At 40.0% G+C, this 19,147-nt stretch overlaps 1 protein-coding gene across 1 annotated transcript; it reads left to right on the top strand.

Annotated features, from left to right (window-relative positions):
* Nucleotides 1–46: 46 nt before the first annotated feature.
* treh (trehalase (brush-border membrane glycoprotein)) lies at nt 47–14,669 on the top strand. Its single transcript, XM_032505966.1, has 15 exons — nt 47–229; nt 1,988–2,088; nt 2,502–2,649; nt 2,746–2,833; nt 5,034–5,134; nt 5,272–5,364; nt 5,986–6,102; nt 6,343–6,465; nt 6,559–6,608; nt 6,881–7,081; nt 8,156–8,373; nt 10,934–11,045; nt 13,258–13,370; nt 13,466–13,519; nt 14,282–14,669. The coding sequence occupies exons 1-15, from the start codon at nt 147–149 to the stop codon at nt 14,417–14,419; spliced, it is 1,740 nt and encodes a 579-aa protein (XP_032361857.1). The 5' UTR covers nt 47–146; the 3' UTR covers nt 14,420–14,669.
* The last annotated feature ends 4,478 nt before the right edge of the window (nt 14,670–19,147 follow it).

Genomic DNA, 19,147 nt, shown 5'->3' with positions numbered 1-19,147 from the left:
TCCTTGGCCAACACCACCGCGGCGGCCGGTTGAAGCGCACGTGTCATTCCGTATCTGACGTTGTGTCTTAATATAAACTCTGACCTGGAGGACGTTCCCAGACCGTGGGCTGACTTGTTCTCCGGTGTCACGGTTTGGAGCTCAGGATGCACACGTTGGCGATCCTTAGCTTTTCATCAGTGGCTCTTGTAGCCTGTGTAAACGGTGCTAACCCCCCACCTTGTGACAGGTAAGCTGAATGACAAAGTGTTTGTACACGAGACTGTATTGAGACTGCTTCCTGGGGCCTGTTGCACCGAAGTAGAATGTAGAGATCCGGGATAAGTGAAAAAGTTTAGCTTGACGGATCGCGGCTTAATCGGTTGCGCGTTTGCGGTGCCAGGATGAACGGGTGAAGCTGTGTCAAGCCAGGTGGAGGTAGCTGGGATAAGTGCACGTTCACGGCTTTCTTAAATAGACCACGGTATCGATCACAGATTTACTGACTCAGAAATGGAGAAGACGCACGCGGCATGTTTCACCCAATGAGCAGCAGCTTCTAATGGTAACGAGGAGGCGACGCATAGAAAAAAGGAACACGGCTCTCATCAAACGGAGAGGAAAGCCCAACAGACGCTATCTATCTATCTATCTATCAAAGATCTACTTAGCCTACTAGTCAATCATTTTTACAAAGTTGTAGGTTACTGTTTGAATTGCTTTACATTTTCGGTTTTCCTTGCTGTCATCTGTTATGTGCAGGTTTTACCGTAAAGTTTCTAAGTAGCCTACCAGGTAAAGCACAAAATAAATAAAATGTATTATTTGGCCTAGTGACCAGTGGGAATTAATGTTCCTCGGGAAATGGACCCTAAGGACTCTAGGGTTAATTTAAAACCCTTAGGTACAACGCGAGAACATATTTTCCAACCATATGCACAAATTTATATAAGCTTTGTCTAATTCTAAATGTCTGTAGGCTACTATTAATATTCATACAGAACGGGACAAAAACTACAACAAGAAATAATTGACTTCAATACACACTATAAGCATATATATGTAAAACAATATTCATTTTTTTTGTTTTTAATAGACAAGTGACAAGTGAGTATATATAGATACATATATCTATATAGTGTGTGTGTGTGTGTGTGTGTGCGCCCCCCCCCCGTCCGTCCGTCCTGGTCCAGGAATGTGAGACTTAGTGAGAAGGTTATGAAACCAAAGTAAGCTATAATATAAAAAAAACATTAGGCCTACATATTAAGGAGTAACACAAACTATCTTTTAGTTTTTTTTAAGAGTACAATAAAATGAAATCATGACCAGTCTGACTTGGTTGCATGAAACCATTAATGGCAGAGCTAAATTCATCCAGGATAACTTGAATATCCCGGCTCAATCCCTTATCCTGGTTTAGTGCAACAGGCCCCGGTTCTGAATTCCTGTTGATGTTTAAAAAGTTCTGGTTAATGTATGGCTGTAAAACTGATCAGTTAATGTAAAACATGTCTGGAGACGCTTCTATATAGTCTCAAATCTTTCAATTCTTTTTTTTTTTTTTTTTATTGAATTTCCCCAAGAAAAATCAAGTAATCTGCTCAGTTTAATACTGTTTACAATCTAAACTACTGGATGCCTCTACTTTGTCCACTTATCCATGATCTTCTATTGCAATCAACTTTTCTACACTACAAAAAGAAATTGCACTCTGATGCGACAAATGTAGGCTGCTGTCTTAGAAACTTTGCTCTCGTTTAGTAAAATGTTTGAAGGTAACATCAGCCTGCTTCTAAACCCCTGGAAGCACTGTTTATGTAAATGTTATTGTCAAAAAGTTGTTTTTATGCATTATCTTCCGCATATATCACGTTGTCAGCAGACCTTTGCCCTCACCTGCTTGCTTTTAGTGACATGGTTTTATTGCTTCCCTTCAAGACTTTGTAACAAGATCTCGGTATATTGTAATAATTTAATAATTAACAACTCCATATATCAATTTCAGTGAAATATACTGCACTGGGCCCATCCTGCACCAGGTACAGAAAGCTAAACTGTTTGATGATGACAAGTACTTTGTTGACATGAAACTGAGGGAGACTCCAGGTAAGTCAGTAAATATCCCCCCCCCCCAAGATGTATGATTATGTACATTTACTCAAGTATTGTACTTAAGTCCAAATTTGAAGTACTTGAGTCTCAAGCCAATTTCTACTTCTACTCTACTACATTTTAGAGAGAAATATTGTACTTTTTACTCCACTACATTCATCTGACAGCTTTAGTCACTAGCAACATTACACATTAATATTTTTGCACACAAAAACATGTTTATAAAATCTGAAAGTTTTTTGTTTTAATAAATAAAACTAGCCAACATAAGTCCAGCTGGAATAAGACCAGAAAACCCACGACTGTTTGGTTCCTTCATATTTTCTCAAATTTCCTTTCTAAAAGGGATTTTCTTCCCTCACTGATGACGTGGCTGCTATTGTTTCTCCCGGTGTCTTTTCCTGCAGACGTCGTTTTGTCAGCATTTCGCAACCTGTCGAGTGCATCGCCCGACTCGACTGTCCCACCTTCCAAACTGCAGGAGTTCATCAGTACGTACTTTGAGAAACCAGGGACAGAGTTTGAGCCGTGGACACCACCAGACTGGCATGACAAGTGAGAGCCAGTTATCAGACTCGGCTCTGCTCAGATAGAGCTGGATATTCATTTTTAAAATGTGCTTGCTTGACGTGAGTTGACGTTTCTATGCAGGCCCAAGTTCCTGGGAGGCATAGCAGACGGAGAACTACGTACCTGGGCTGAAAAGATCCATCATCTGTGGAAGTCTCTCGGCAGAAAGGTGATGAATCAGAATCAGAATTAGCTTTGTTTGCCAGGTATGAAGACACACGAGGAATTTTTCTTTGGAGCATCGTTGCTCACAATGTGCTTACACATACAAAACAATATATACACATTAATATACACACAATATATACATGCTCTAAACAGAAACAATATAGAGGCGTGAGTGCAATCAAGAGTTCTATACAAATGATTTAAAAGTGGAGCATAGTGCAAAGTTAATTAAATTAGGACTCATTTGTCGATTGGCCGAACATAGCCTAACCCTAAACATGTTGTGATTAACTAATCGTTTGTCATTTTTATTTAAGCAAAAATGCTATTTCAGTTTCTCTAATGTGGATCCTTTCTTAGTCCGTTAATATTGAATATATTTGGCTTTTGTTGGACAACAAGCGATATGAATAAGTCAAATTGGCAAATGTTTTCCAGGCCTTCCAATCTTTGAAAGTTTTTGTTTGTTGAAATGAATTGTTACAGTAATTATGCCTGTAATAATTATTACATACTTGTCTATTGTATCTCAATATCTTTACGTAATCAGTTTCTTTGTTTAACCGCAATACATTGCTAACATTAGCTAAGGTCCTAAGGTATGACATAGTGGTAATTGAGAGTTTTGTTTAGATATGCCAAATTGCAATTATATAAGTAATTATTGCTCAGACTTTTGAGTTAAAGCTACGCGAGTTGGTGGCAATCGACCACACCTTCACAGCAACAAAATGACAAGGAGGGGCCAGCCTACAGTTAGATGCAATGTTTTATGATAATAAAGAGGCGTTGTTTACTTTATAATCTATGGATCTGTGTTATTACATTATCTGGGTCACATAACAATGGTATAACCAAAAGATTAAGCCTGGAATTCATTCAAAACTTTAAAAAAAGAATAAATGTTATTAAATTTGACTGAAAGACAATTATACTGTTAACCGCAATTATTTATGAGACAATTAATTGGACGGCAACATTTTTGAATTATGTACATAATGTAACCTAACAGCCATTTATCTTTCCGTAGCTGTTGACGTAACGTAGTGCTGACGATATGTGACGTCTTGTTTACCATCACGTAGCTTTCTTAATTTCCTCCCCACGTTCCGGTTCTCGCTTCATGCGTCCCAGCTAGCTGACTTTACGTTTGAAAAGACTCTGAATCGGATTTTGTTTGAAAAACGCCTGCAAAGTGTACATTTAAAGAAGCTTTTTGGCTTTTCCCCTTTCATTTTGTTAAATCTTTTTTTGTGCATGTTATAGTGAAAAAACCCAAAGTCCACCCCAAAGGGACTTCCCCATCTTCCAGGGAAAACGCTGTTCACCAACTGGTCCAAACAGCTCTGTTGTAGTCCAGCCTTTACTTCCGTGACAAACGTGTGTCACTTTGTAACGCGTTATGATGCTCGCCTAGCTGCTAGCATGGCATGCTCTCATACTCTGCTTCTGACTGGCTAGTAGTCCTTACCTAGTCACTGCGCATGTGTGGCTCCCAACAAAGATGGGATAGAAGTGAGATGTCTCACTCCGGAGCTAAAACAGAGAGCTCAACACACAGGGTGAAAAGAGGAGCTGCAGCAATGTTCAGTACAACAAATATATGGTGTTTTCTGAAAATGAAACCTCATAAACCTATTCTGGTACAACCTCTAAATACAATTATGAACCTGAAAAAGAGCATAATATGGGCACTTTAATATTTCATGGCTCTCTAATGATGAAACAATGTGTATCGGTCATTAGAGAGCCATGAGAAATTATATAGTATGTGGGCTACGCATTGTTTTTCAGACTTGCATTGAGAAATAACTTTATAATCACATGCTTTAAAAAACATAAACGATACTGAGATTAATAAAAGTTTCTACTTTCAGACAATTAATATTTTGAGTAAAACTATACTATACAGTTCTGTTTGAGTTATACATTATGCATGGTCATGGAAATGTTATTAAGGGTGCTTGAGAAGTCATGGAAATGCTATGAAATGTCAGTAAAAATGTGTGGGAACCTTAAATTGGGCTTCAGGAAATCATTATTCACTATTTTCTGATGTATTCCTAGGCCAAACTAGGAAGATTAGATGAAAATAATTGAGATTAATCAATAAAGAAAATAATCGTTAGTGGCAGCCCTGAGAAAGAGGTTGAAGCATCCACGTGAGCCCAACGATTTCAAATAACTGATTTCTCTTCCAGATGGTCAGCGGCGTTAAAGATCACCCGGAGCTCTACTCGCAGATATACAGCCCACATCCTGTCGTCGTGCCGGGGGGGCGCTTCAGGGAACTCTACTATTGGTGAGTGAACGATGGAGCCTGTCTCTCGGCTGTCTGTCTGAGAGGAACGTCTCAGCAGGTAAGAGCGAGCAGAGATCACGGCCAGAGCCAGCCGGGCCCCCCCCCCCCAGTGACATGAGCTGCTCTGTGCCCAACAGGGACTCCTACTGGGTCATCAATGGGCTCCTGCTGTCAGAGATGACAGACACGGCTCACGGGATGATTCAGAACTTCCTCGACCTTGTAAACAGGTACGCCTTAAAGCACCTTTCAACTTTCACAGCACACAGTGGGGGAGGAAGTATTCAGATCATTTTACTTAAGTAAAAGTACTATGTTACAAGTAAAAGTCCTGCTTTGAAAATTCTTGAAAATGTACTTAACATACTCAATGCAGAAAGACCCTCACAGTTTAGAACGTGTAAAGGATCCGAACAATTGTGTTTAATGGTCTAATCATTTCAGCTGGACTTGTAGGCTGTTGTATTGTTGTTCATTTTATTATAAAACATCAGATTTTATAAACATGCCTTTTGTGTGCAAAACTCTTAATGTGTAAAGTAACTAACTTAAGCTGTCTATTGAATGTAGTGGAGTAAAAAGTACAATATTTCTCTCTGAAATGTAGCAAAGTAGAAAGTGGCAGGAAGTACAGCACAAGTACTTCAACATTTGGACTTGAGAACAGTACTAAATGTACTTAATCACGTTCCAGTACTGCATAGAACAAAAAAAAAGTCCAGCTCGCTGCACGCAGTTTTCTCATTTTGAATAAGTTATCTAGCAACCTAACTTTGGATGTGGACCTCTCGAGGGGGGGATTTCAAGATTTGTGGAATAAAAGATCTTTTTTCCAATTACTCCTCCTGCAGATATGGCTTCATCCCAAACGGTGGGCGGATTTACTATGAAAGGCGCAGTCAGCCTCCATTCCTCACCGCAATGGTGGAGAGCTACTATCAAGCAACCAAGGATAAAGAGTTCCTCAGGTGATATTTAGGCCGGAGCTGATGTCCTGCCAGACCCATTATCATTCTTCAGCTGCCTTGCTTCTCTTCCAGAATGGACAAAAAATGCTGTCTGTCAGTGCCTCCGGTGTTTAGTTCTCCCCAAAATACTCAATTAGAATGCGATACGCCAACTCTCGTGTGTAATGATATTAAGCGTGAAAAGGTATTGTCAATTAAAACATGGCTCCCTGCTGTCTGTACAAACTTGCATGGCTACAGAGCAGCGTTGCCATCTCTGGAGCAGGAGTACCGATTCTGGATGCAGAACCGTTCTGTGGCTGTGGAAGTAAACGGGACGGAGCATGTACTGAACCGGTACCATGTGCAGGTGGGCTTGCCCAGGTACGTCTGAAATAAATCTAATCAATAATACAAACACATTTGAGATATGTTGGTGTCTTAGAGTGTACCTTCACACACTTTTGTTCTTTCTAGACCTGAATCCTACACAGATGACCTGGAATTAGCTGAAGGATTAACGGATGGTAATGTCTTATTAGTGGTTGAATGAATCCTCCTTTATGAGCAGAAGTAATATTACCCATGGTCATTTTGTTCCAAGTTATAGAGTGTGGTCAAGACCTACTTTATCTGAGAAGTGTCCTGAGATAACGTCTGTTATGATTTGACACTACAAATAAAATTGAGTTTCATATTTTACTTTTTCCCCCACATCTAGTTAACAACAACCCATACATGAATACGTAACACATTTGAAATGCTGATTTATTTATTTATTTATTTTTTCCTACCTCAGACCGTAAGGAGCAGCTGTGGATGGATCTGAAAGCGGGTGCGGAGTCTGGGTGGGACTTCACATCCCGCTGGTATATGGACGGTGACGGCCACAAGAACGGCACCCTCAGGGAGACCCGTACCAGCCAGATCCTGCCGGCTGACCTCAACGCTCTCCTGTGCTTAAACGAGAAGACTCTCGCTTCATTTCACAGGATACTAGGTGAGCAGCCTTTAAGTCTATATCCACGGCCTTCCACTTTTGTGGTTGCTCCGTCAACGCTGGAAATTTCGGCGGATGTCCCTCTTTTCGATTGGATGTCGGTTGTTGGCGTTCTAAACTCCGGTGAATTTCTGAGGACTATGGTCAACTGGTCCTCAGATCCCTGCAGGGTAAATCCAGACAGCTAGCTAGACTATCTGTCCAATCAGTAACAACTCTTGAACGGACACGGACAAGGGATAAGTATGAAGGTTGTGTTATACAGAAGAAGAAAGAGTCAAAGGGTAACACTTTAAAGAAAAAGTGTGAATGTGTAGTGTGAAGAAGAGTCCAAGGAGACAAAAGGTAACGTCTCTAAAAATAGTGTAGTGACACTGAGGGTGATTACAAAAGGTAGCACTAAAATTGACTAATTAGTGTGAAGGTAATCTTAAGTTTACACTTGTGTTTTATCTGTTATATGATTATTTTTTTTTGAGGATACTTGTGTTTTATCTGTTTAACTGTTTTTGTGTAAAGCACTTTGAATTGACCTGTTGCTGAAATGTGCTCAACAAATAAAGCTGCCTTGCCTACACGTTTCACCAAAACAAGTTCCTTCCCGAGGCTATTTTGCGGAGGCAACGTCATTGTGTCTGGCGCTAAGCACCGCCCAAGACGATTGTGATTGGTTTAAAGAAATGCCAATAAACCAGAGCACGTGCTTCTCCCATCCCAGAATGTTGTGTGGACTAGTCGGATCCTAGTTCCTTTACACATTGAGATCTTTGTACAAAAAAACACATGCTTTATCATAACTAGCCAACAATATAAGGTCCTACAATTCCAGATGAAATGATTAGACCATTAAACACACAACTGTATGGGTCCTTTACACTTTCTAAAATGGGAGGAATTTTCTGCATTAAGTACTTTTACTTTGAATACTTTATGTACATTTTCTTGACGATACATGCTTTTACTTATGTTACATTTTGAATGCAGGCCTTTTACATTTTCCACCACTGTTGGTCTGCACACTGCTTTTAGCTCCTAGCTGCTGTTGCGTAACACGGGTGCGTTGTTTCCGGCCAGGCGACCTTGATGCTGCTGCCCTGTATGAGCAGACTGCAGCCCGCAGACTGGAGGCCATAGAGTCTGTGCTGTGGGATGCTGAGAGGGGATCCTGGTTCGACTACAACCTGGTGACGGACTCCAAACACTTTGAGTTTTATCCCTCCAACCTGGCACCTGTCTGGGCACAGTGCTATTCTCGGCCTGAGATGGCAGAGAAGGCAGTACAGTATCTGAAGGTCAGTGGGCCTTCTAGGCTTCCTTGTGGTCTCATTTTACAAATGTGGAAGAATAGGTCATTTAGTTAATTTAAAACAGTCATTTCATCCAACTTACAAAAGTTGCATATTCTCCCCAATAATCTCTGATATGTAGCCATGCAGATACTGAATTTTTGGTTTAATTTGAGCACATTTTGAGATATTTTTCACTAAAAGTCTTCTTCTATTCCAATAAAAAAAAAATTGGGGGTGGCAGTAGCTCAGCCCTTATAGAGTTGGGTTGGGAACTGGAGGGTTGTCGGTTCAAGTCCCCGTACAGAGTGTGAATCTGTAGCTGCAGAGATGCCACTTTTCATCCTGTGCACTGCCAGGGGCTCTTGAGCAAGGCACCATACCCCCACCAACTGTTCAGGGTGCTGGTCCAGCTGGCAGCCCACTCACTCTGACATCCCTACATTTGAGCATGAATAGGTCCTGAGCATGTGTGTGTATTTCAGACCTGTGTGTAGTGATTACTAACAGAGTGTAAATTATAATTTCCCCACTGGGGATCAATAAACAGTATAAATTATAAATTATTATTATATAGTTCGACCGCAACGACTGTGATGGGTCTGCCTCTCCGGGGCTTGGTATCATTTCCCCCCCAATCATTTCCTGGTTCTCCTTCTCCATAAACAACATGAAATCAAGGAGAGGCTTAACTTCTCCTGCTACAGATTTCCCACCGTGGTCAGAAAGCACAGAGGAGACACTTTGTTTCTCTGTCTCCACCGCCGGAGTCGGTACTCGCTCTGAAGCTAATCCCATCATTCTCTCTACCGCACCCCCCCTTAACGGACATACACACACACACACACACACACACACACCGGCTCTGCTATTCTCTTAAAGAGAGAGGCTAGATTGTAGAGTATAAATCTGCGTAGGCTCTGCGTATAGAGCCTATGTGCAGTGGCTTGAGAAAGTTCACACACCCATGCTAAAGTTGATTAAAAAGAGGAATAAATCATCTTTTGGAAATGGATCTTAATGCCTCAATTCAAAAAATAGAGATAGCGAGAGGCATGGGGTACTTTCCATAAGATCATCTCTCAGTGTGAATCAAACCGGATATTAAGCTAACTGAAATCAAAAATAATACCATGCCAATCTCTATGTATGATGAAGGATATGTTATGATGGGGGGGTTATTTTAATTCCAAAGGCCAAGGGAACTTTATCAGGATGCATAGTATCCTGATCCATGAAATAACTGGCAGTTCAAATTAATAATCCTCCTGCCTCTATGGGAATTTAACATAGGGGTTTGTATATTTATGCCCCCTGTATTTTAAGGAAGAACATTTATTTATTTACAATACATTATTCATTCACTAAGAAAATTGGTGTCCCTAAAAGGTTGAATTTTCCTAATTTTCTTTTAATTAAGGCATTAAGATCAATTCCCAACAGATGATTTTTTTTATTTCTCTTTTTAATCAACTTTAGCATGGGTGTGTATATTTTCTCAAACCACTGTACGTACACAAACCAGAACATGTTTTTCCTCCCATCCCAGAATGTTGCTTGGACTAGCCAGACCCTCCTTTACAGTGCTGTGGAGGAAGGTCTACCCTTACCCTAAACTACTAAAAGGTCCCACGATATTTATTCCAGTCTATTCTAGTTATTTAGTCTAATTTTGGCTAAACATTAGAGGTATTTGGCAAGTGGATATAACAGTACAATTGAAACGGATTTCAGAATGGAAAAACTAGTTTAGAATTGAGGGTATTCAAGCTTGAACTTATTTTAGTAGCCTACATTACATTTAAAGGTGTTTTTGACCTCCTTATTTCCATACATGAGTGGGCCAGGACATTAGAAACCCCGCTGAATATAATGCAGTGCAACACCACATAATAATAAAATGACCCCTGGGTGTTGTGTATTTTGCCATTTGTATGAAAGAACCCTGTTTTAATCCTGATAAGGCGCACATCTGCCCAGTATGACTCGCCTCCTCTTCAGTTCCAGCGGAGAGCTAATGAGCTGTTCAGCAACTTCACATTAAACACACTAACATACCTGCAGATGTCCCTTCCCTGTGGTTAAATACGGCTGTGGTCTTTAGTCTTCTGAAAAAATACGCGTTGACATTTTGGACAACAGAAAAGAAATCTACCCTGGTCACTACACTATGTATGCACTAGCCATCATCCTGGACTTTACATCTGCCCATTGCACATACTATATATTATTTGCATATTTTGCACTTAACCCATTAAGGCTCTTTTTTTCTTATGCAACGGTTATATTGTATGTATATATTTGTTTTCTTATTGTTTATTTCATAATTATGGGTAGTATGTTCTCAGCATTCACCATGGCAAATTCCATGCAAGTGTACTCATTGTCATTGTGGAGGAGAGATTCATTCCACCATTTTGAGCCGTGAATCCTCTGTCTGCTCAGAAGCTAGTCGGAGGTTCCATTTGTGAATGGTGCTTCTTTTGCTCCAGCAGATGGCACTCACACACTGCACTGGTCTAACCCATGTATATTCTGATGGTTGCTGCTTTCCCTGTGTGTACAGGGGAGCGGTGCTCTCCAGTTCCCCAACGGAGTCCCAACGTCGCTGGGAGACTCTGGGCAGCAGTGGGACTACCCCAACGCCTGGCCTCCTCTGCAACACATGCTCATCCATGGTAGGCTGCAATACATTACCCAGCCACTGTGAAGTGCTTGAAACCTGTACTGATGATGACATGCAGTAGTGGGGTGTAACTAATTACATTGACTCAAGTACTGTCCTGAAGTACAAATGTTGAGGTGCTTGTACTGTTCTTGATTCTTTTCTTTTCATGCCACTTTCTACTCCTACTCCGCTACATTTCAGAGAGCAATATTGTGCGTTTTACTCCACTACATTCATCTGACAGCTTTACTTTACACATTTAGATTTTCACACAAAACACATGTAGTTTTTAAAATCTGAGGTTTTATTATAAATGAAACTAGCCAACAATGTGAGGGCCTATAAGTCCAGCTAAAATGATTAGACCGTTAAACACACACTGTTTGGATCCTTTACTCTTTCTACAATGGGAGGATTCATCAACATTGAATGCTTTTACTTTTAATACTTCAAGTACATTTTCCTGAAGTTACTTACAGACTAACATTTAATTCAATGCAGGACTTTTACTTGAAGTATTTTGACAGCGTGGTATTAGTACTTTTACTGCAGTAAAGCATCTGAATACTTCTTGACATGTTGTTCTGTTGACTTTGCATATTCATATCTGAGAATGCCCAGTGGTTGTAGGGTAGTACTTGATTTCTTTTTGCCCTGGCTTTGTATTCCAGCACATGGATTTGAAATGAAACAACGCAGGTTAAACTATACTCACCTTCAGCTTTCATTTGAGGCTGTTTACATCCACGCCCTTAAAGATTCTCTGTGGAGTTTCTTTGAAAAGAGTGTGTGAGTGTCCTTGAGGTGGATATCATTAGCTTGGACCAATTAGTTGTTTGGTCTATAAAATGTTGATCAGTGTTTCTTAATCCCAAGATGACGTCCCCAAATGTCTCGTTTTGTCCACAACTCAAAGATATTCAGTTTACTATCACAGTGGTGAGAAATAACTAAAACACATTCACATTTAAAAAGCTGGAACCATAGAAATTGTATTGATCAATCTCTGCAGCTTTAGGAAAACGCATCACATCTGTGTCCTTGAGCGTGTGTACAGTACCAACAAAAACATTGCTCCATAGTGCAACCAGTGGTCAAAGACTTCACAACGTACCTGTTCAAGACTCCTGAAATTCATTTTATTTCATATTTGACTTGAGACGGGACCACCCACAGAGATCAGCAGCCACTTGTTGTATTGTCTCTGGGGATGCTCTGACAGCCAGAGCAGCCAGCTTTACTCGTTCCTTATTTAGTCTTAGTCTTGTCTGTGGGACACATGATCAGAGAGGGACTGATTTTTGGCCCTAAGTCTGTATGATTAGCATCCCTGCCCTGTTAAATCTTTCTAAAACTGGGAGACAACAGTATGTACCGTGGCTTGAGAAAGTTTACACACTATTCTAAAGTTTATTAAAAAGAAGAATAAAAAAAGCATCTTTTGGAAATTGTTCTTAATGCTTTAATAAAAAAAAAAAAAGGAAATCCAACCTTTTAAGGACACCAATTTTCTTTGTGAATGAATAATGTATTGTAAATTAATAAATGCCCTTCCTTAAAATACAGGGGTCGTAAGTATACACCCCCCCCCCCATGTTAAATTCCCATAGATGCAGGCACATTTTTAATTTTAAAGGGCAGTTATTTCATGGATCAGGAAACTATGCATCCTGATAAAGTTCCCTTGGCCTTTGGAATCAAACCAACCCCCCATCATCACATACCCTTTACCATACCTAGAGTTTTATTTCAGTTAGCATAATAGCTGGTTGGATTTCCATTGAAAGATGATCTTATGGAAAGTTCCCCATGCCTATCTCGGTGTATGATGAAGAGTATGTGGTGATGGGATGCTGTTTTAATTCCAAAGGCCAAGGGAACTTTATCAGGATGCATAGTATCTTGGATCCAGGAAATAACTGGCCTTTTAAATAAAATCTGCTTGCCTCTATGGGAATTTAACATAGGGGTGTTTATACTTATGCCCCCTGTATTTTAAGGAAGACAATTTAAGAAAATTGGTGTCATTAAAAGGTGGAATTTTACTAATTTGTTTGAATATAGGCATTAAAAATCAATTTCCAAAAGATGTTTTGTATTCCTCTTTTTAATCAACTTTAGCATGGGTGTGTAAATTTTCTAAAGCCACTGTATAACCTGTAGGCTTCATTTAAAGACTTTCTTGGGCATGTTTAATGATAGAAACCGTCTCGTATTTCCAGGTTTGTCCAAACTTCCTTCAGAGGATGCAAGAGAACTAGCCTTTGATTTGGCCCAGCGTTGGATCAAGACAAACTGGTTGGCATACATGAAATATGAAGCCATGTTTGAGAAGGTGAGTCTCTTTAAAGGATTCAGTATGTCACAGGTTGTTGTTGCACAGTGATAACCCAGCTGGCTCAGAGTAAGTAATCTTCCTCCTCCTCACAGTATGATGTCAACGGCGATGGCAAACCTGGGGGTGGAGGAGAATACCAAGTTCAGGTATTTCCTTCTTTTTTTAATGGTGTCAAACAAATGTGCTTATAGATCCAATCATAATGTGGGTTTACAATAACTTTGGGAGAAAGGAGGGCCCAAAAAGATGTTAGAATGAGTAGCTGTGGATATGGGGAGGGGCCCATAGAGAATGCCTTTCTACAGGGCCCAGAATTTTGTGCTACGCCTCTGTCAACACTGTGACTAACGTTAGCTTGGAGAGCTAATTTACCTGTTTACTAGTTTACCTGTTGGTCGCTAGCAAAGCAACACAGGACAGAAAATAAGCAAAGCAGAGACGGCCGTGCTTAAATGTCACCGTCACGGCTGAAAATGACAACACAAATAAACAAGTTTGCAGATTTCACGCATCTCCAAAATCAAATCTACTGCCATTTGTCTATGGGAAGCGATTGTTGTGTAAGCGATGTCACGGACCAGTGCTTCAGTCTATAGTATTTCTAATTTTATGCAGAGCCCTGTCAATTCTTTCAACCTCCTTGGACACATCTGCATGCTCATGTACACATACACTCTCACTCCTCCTCACTTCTGTCATTATCCATCTCATCTTTTTTTTTACAATGTTCTACCCTGTTGGTACTTATTGTCTACTTTTAACTTTAGTTTTCTTACTTTATTTCCATCAGCACAAATGAACCACTTGTTTTAATTTTTAGTGATGTTTTTATCACTGTATGTTGCTGCTTTGCTAAAGTGTAAAAAGGAAAACGTCCCTTATGCTCGGTCGTGTTGCCCTGTCTGTAGCTGGGTTTTGGCTGGACCAACGGTGTGGCCCTGCAGCTCCTGGACCAGTATGGGCCCAGACTCGTCTCAGGTAGCAGTCGAGTGTCTCCCGGCCTCCTGCTGCCTCTGGTCCTCTCGGCCGCTCTCAGGCTTCAGTGAATCACAGGTGACAGAAGAGCCTGACCGAAGATTTTTATTAATCCTGGTTTCACTGCACTACATCGCTCCTGTCCATAGGCCTGTAACGATTATTACAAAATACTCTAGTTGTCAATTGATTTACATAATCGTCTTTGTTATACTGCGATTAATTGCTAACATTAGCTAAGGTCTTAAGGCATATGATTGGTAATTGTTGATTTTGTTTAGATATGCTAAAGTATAATTATATAAGTGATTATTGGTTGGACTGCACATTTTTATTATTTCTATTGTTAGTAGTTGTAGGAGGTGACCCTGTACATGTTCATTGCAACAAAAACAACAGTTCAAATCGTTTTTATGATGATAAAGAGGCGTGGTTTTCTTTAAAAACTGTGTACCTGTGTTATTACATTATCTGGGTCACATGACATGGCATTTAACAAAACTATACATTCTGGGATTCGTTTAAAACTTTATTTAAAAAAAAGTAAAAAATACATGTTTGACTTAGTATTGTGTTGTTAATCGCAATTATTTCTGAGACAATTAATTGTACGGCACAATTTGACATTGTTACAGCTCTACCTGTCCACTGACCACACACACACACACACACACACACACACACACACAGACATAAAAAATGAGACTGAATTGTGCATATTTGAACAAGATCTGATATTTTTCTAAATCGTGTACGATCAGGATCATTCCAATTTGTAGACGGAACACTATATGATTTATCATCAACTAAGAATTCCTTTGATGAATATTTTAGTGTTTATCCTGGGGGGTAAATGATCTCTGGCGATATGCGAAGTTCCAGATGATGTCTGCACTTCTGGACTCTCTCTGGTATTACAGGCTGTTTGTGCTTGCTGCTGCTTGGATTACAGCATTGACATATCGAACTGACATTAGAGTTATTCACCTAATTTGATTATGAAGCGTATTGCTGTACTGCAGATGAACTCTCTCGTAGGCCTTCTATCTCCGCTCTGACATGATGGAAAGAGTGAACAATAAACAGTGAAGCCGTTAATGAGGTAGAATCACTCTGGATTACACCCATGCATTGTTTCCCTGGGAGTCCCTGGTGCGTGTGAAAGTTAATTTGAATGCAGCATGGGAATGGTGGACTCCACCACTATCGATTAAAAACTACTTCATGGACACGTAATTACTGGATGTAAAAACTTTGAATCAGGGACTTCTAGGATCAGAGCTTTAGGGGGCACCTGGCACCCTTTCAATGTAGTGTTAAAAAAAACCTCATTTTACTGTGCTAACTGTTCAATTTAACATCATTTTGGATCATCATGATTTCCAATGCCTCGTTTTATGAGTACGTAACCTATTTGTACTACTGTAGAAGTTTGGTACATTAGAAGGGTAATTTACGAGATACACCTTTGGTTCCATTTACGCCCGCACTAAGCCATGTGGCTGATAGCGCAAACATGACCAATGTTAAACCAAGGGAAAAAAAGCTTCTGGGGGGGTGTTTGGCTTGAGGTCATGGTGCAAAGGACCCTAGGGTGAAATTACTCCAAACATTCCTTTAACCCACCTTTTGTCGGCTTAACCCTTGTGTTGTCCTCGGGTTAAATGGACCCGTTTCAAAGTGTTTTATACCCTAAATATGGATTTCTTTCAACCAAATTGCCCCAAAATAACATGGATGATTTCATATAACATTCTCCAGGTAAAACAGTATCCGGACTAAACTTTGAGATACACCCATCTGTGATCCTATTAGTCAAAATAATTCAAAATGTCTGCCTTTTTTAAACTAAACATGCATGTATAATTTGATATAAATGAGGTTTGTTGACCATAAATTCCAAGAAAAAGTGTCAAACCTATTGTTAAACCAGCTCAGGTTTTTAAAAAAAACACCAAAAGCATGGAAAAAGTGAAAAATAAATCAAAAAAAGCAACGAAAACATCAGAAAAGCACAAAAAGAATGTAATTATCAATTTTGACCTGGAGGGACAAGTTCATGATTAACGGGGAAGACAATACAAGAGTTAATTTAGCTAGCTGTACAGATAGCTAAACGCGAAGGGGGGAAAATTCGACAGGGAGTCTGATTTTTGGCACGAATAACAGCAGCGCTAACTGAGATGTAGCTAACATTATTGATGGCCGCTGTTGTGACTCGGACACCTGGGTTTGAGATAGTCTGTTTCCCGACGCGTCATTGAACTGCCGTTAGCATCGTAAGCACCCGGCACTGGAGTTTAGTGCTGGCCGGGTACGGATTGCCATAATGATAGTGGCTAGCTGTTGGCTGGCTAGGGGCTAACTAACAAGCAATTGCTACATGTCCTGGGGCTGATGTCAGCTCCTAATCCCAAATGAAGTCTCTTTGCACTGGGGAAGTGACACAGACAGACCGGGGTGTGCTAGCTGGCTAAATTAGCATTAAATTAGTTGTCTATCTTTAGGCTAACATTAACTCATTGGTGGGTTAGCCCAATGCTGCTTTTATCCGTGGTCAAAAATGGTAATAATACTAATAACTTTATGAGCTTGTTGAACAATGTAACTCTATGATGTTATCCACCAAGCATTAACTAATTAAGCATTAATTAATCACAAAACGATGTCTTGTGGCAGAAAAAGCAGTAGCTATTACGGTTACGAGAGGCTTTTTCTGTGACGTATGAGAAGTTCCGAGTTTTTATTGTTGTTGTTGTTTTTTTTTTTTAAAGGAAGTTACGAGAAACTAGAGAAGAAAGGTTACATGACGCCCAGTTGCGGAAGCAGAACGTGACCAATGGGTAGGCCTGGATTAAATCGAGGTGGGCCTGAATCTAGGGTGTTCCAAAATCAAAGCAGTTCTGAATCCAGGAAATATGAGGCATTTAAAAAAAAAAAAGTAGCCTCTGTAGTAGAAACTTCACTCTGCCAGGCCCCAGTGTTCTGGGACCAGTAATGTACATATATATATATAATGTATTTTAGTGGGTGTATTGTTCTGTATATGTAGGGGCCAGGATGGGGGACCATAACATAGTCTGGGGTCAAAGACTTAATATCCTGCATTCTGACGCACTTTTATGTACCAATTTACAGTTGAAATACCTTTAATCAGCCTATCCAAAGAAATAAAACAGACAACAATTCAAAATATATTAAACTAACAATGCAATGTATGTTACATGTAATTGCACATTTTTAAGTCGTATATGGAAATCCAGGAGTATACGTATACCTGCGTATCACATAGACTACACCACTTGCTGGGACAGTAAAACACAAGCTCCTTACACTGGTCATTTTCAAAATCCCCTACTGCAGAATCTACTGAATATTATTTGAATATTAATACAAATAAAATTAAATTTAAATGGTATTAGAGGAAGACTGACAGCTCTAATACACATGTAATAATTTATTTACAAGACTGTCAGAGGGAGACGGGTGTCTCTGTGCCCTGTCAGACGCTGCTCTATGTCTTCTCAGCCTACTCTGTGGCGTGTGTGTGTGTGTGTGTGTGTGTGTGTGTGTGTGTGTGTGTGTGTGTGTGTGTGTGAGACAGACCGGTCCGCAAGCTTGTTACGTTACCCCCGCAATCTCTCGTGGAGCATTATGACTTTAACAAACCACAGTTCATTTTATGATGGACATGTGTAACAAACGATCAGAGAAATAAACGCCTCTTGTCTGCGAGTCTCCTGATGGAGCTCTAGCCAGGTCACAGCGGGGTTCGTCTGACCCCGTCAGAACTCTGACACAGTCAGTTTTGTGAAAACGGACCATATTGGAGCTCTACATTGTTGATTTATCCCATAAAAAAGTCTCAGAAGGGAATTTAGTAATGAATAGCAGACCAACAATGTATAAAGTTTCCAACAGGAATCAATGGTGGTTGGAATTGTTACAGCGCTTTTTGCACCAACAAACATAACTTGGATTTTCTGATTGGGCGGACCAGCTGTCAATATGGGCGGGCCCAGACCCGCCCACAGCTCCGCGCCTGATGACGCCACTGACGGGCGGCTAAAGGAAATGTCCTGTGTCAGAAATGAAATAACAGATTTCGTTTGGTTTGATATTTGGTGAAAACATTTGGGACAAGTGCAACTACACAACTCAAAAAAATAATATAAAATATATAATATATAATGTATATACTGTATAATATAAATATAATATAAAAAATACAATATAGACCTATGACATTTTAATACAGAAATTTTACATACTGTACCTTTTTAAAGAGCTTGAAACAAAAACGTACCTTCAATTTAAAAAAGAAACAAAGTCAAGTCAATTTTTTTTTATTTTTTTTTATTTTTTTGCCAGTTACTGATTGTTCCTAACAAGGCATTCTGTCTTTGGCATTTCTGCTTAAATCTAAGGTGAAATACAGGCCAAGCATGTGGCCAATGAAGTCTATCTAGATATTCAGATGGTAGTGTAAAAAAAATAAATAATGAGAAATTTGTTTCTTAAAGAAGAAAATGCATCTCTTGGCTGTGAAGATATGACGCCCTGTCAGGGATTTCACAGCATCTCTCTCCTTAGCATGAGCGCACACAAACCGATTGAGTGTGCAACCAAAATGGGCTAAAGGCAAACGGGTGCAGCGGTTTGTGCAACCCCAAAGATCACACTCCAGTAATGTGCTATTCTGAGTCTCCATCTACAAGCCATATCATCATCATTTTTTATTTATCCCGATGCATAACTATGACACCCACACAGTCGCGGCGGTGTGTGACGCTGTGTTT

Source organism: Etheostoma spectabile, chromosome 3 (genome assembly GCF_008692095.1).
Source record: "Etheostoma spectabile isolate EspeVRDwgs_2016 chromosome 3, UIUC_Espe_1.0, whole genome shotgun sequence".
In the NCBI taxonomy this organism is placed as follows: Eukaryota; Metazoa; Chordata; class Actinopteri; order Perciformes; family Percidae; genus Etheostoma; species Etheostoma spectabile.
This window is presented reverse-complemented; position numbering and strand designations above follow the sequence as displayed.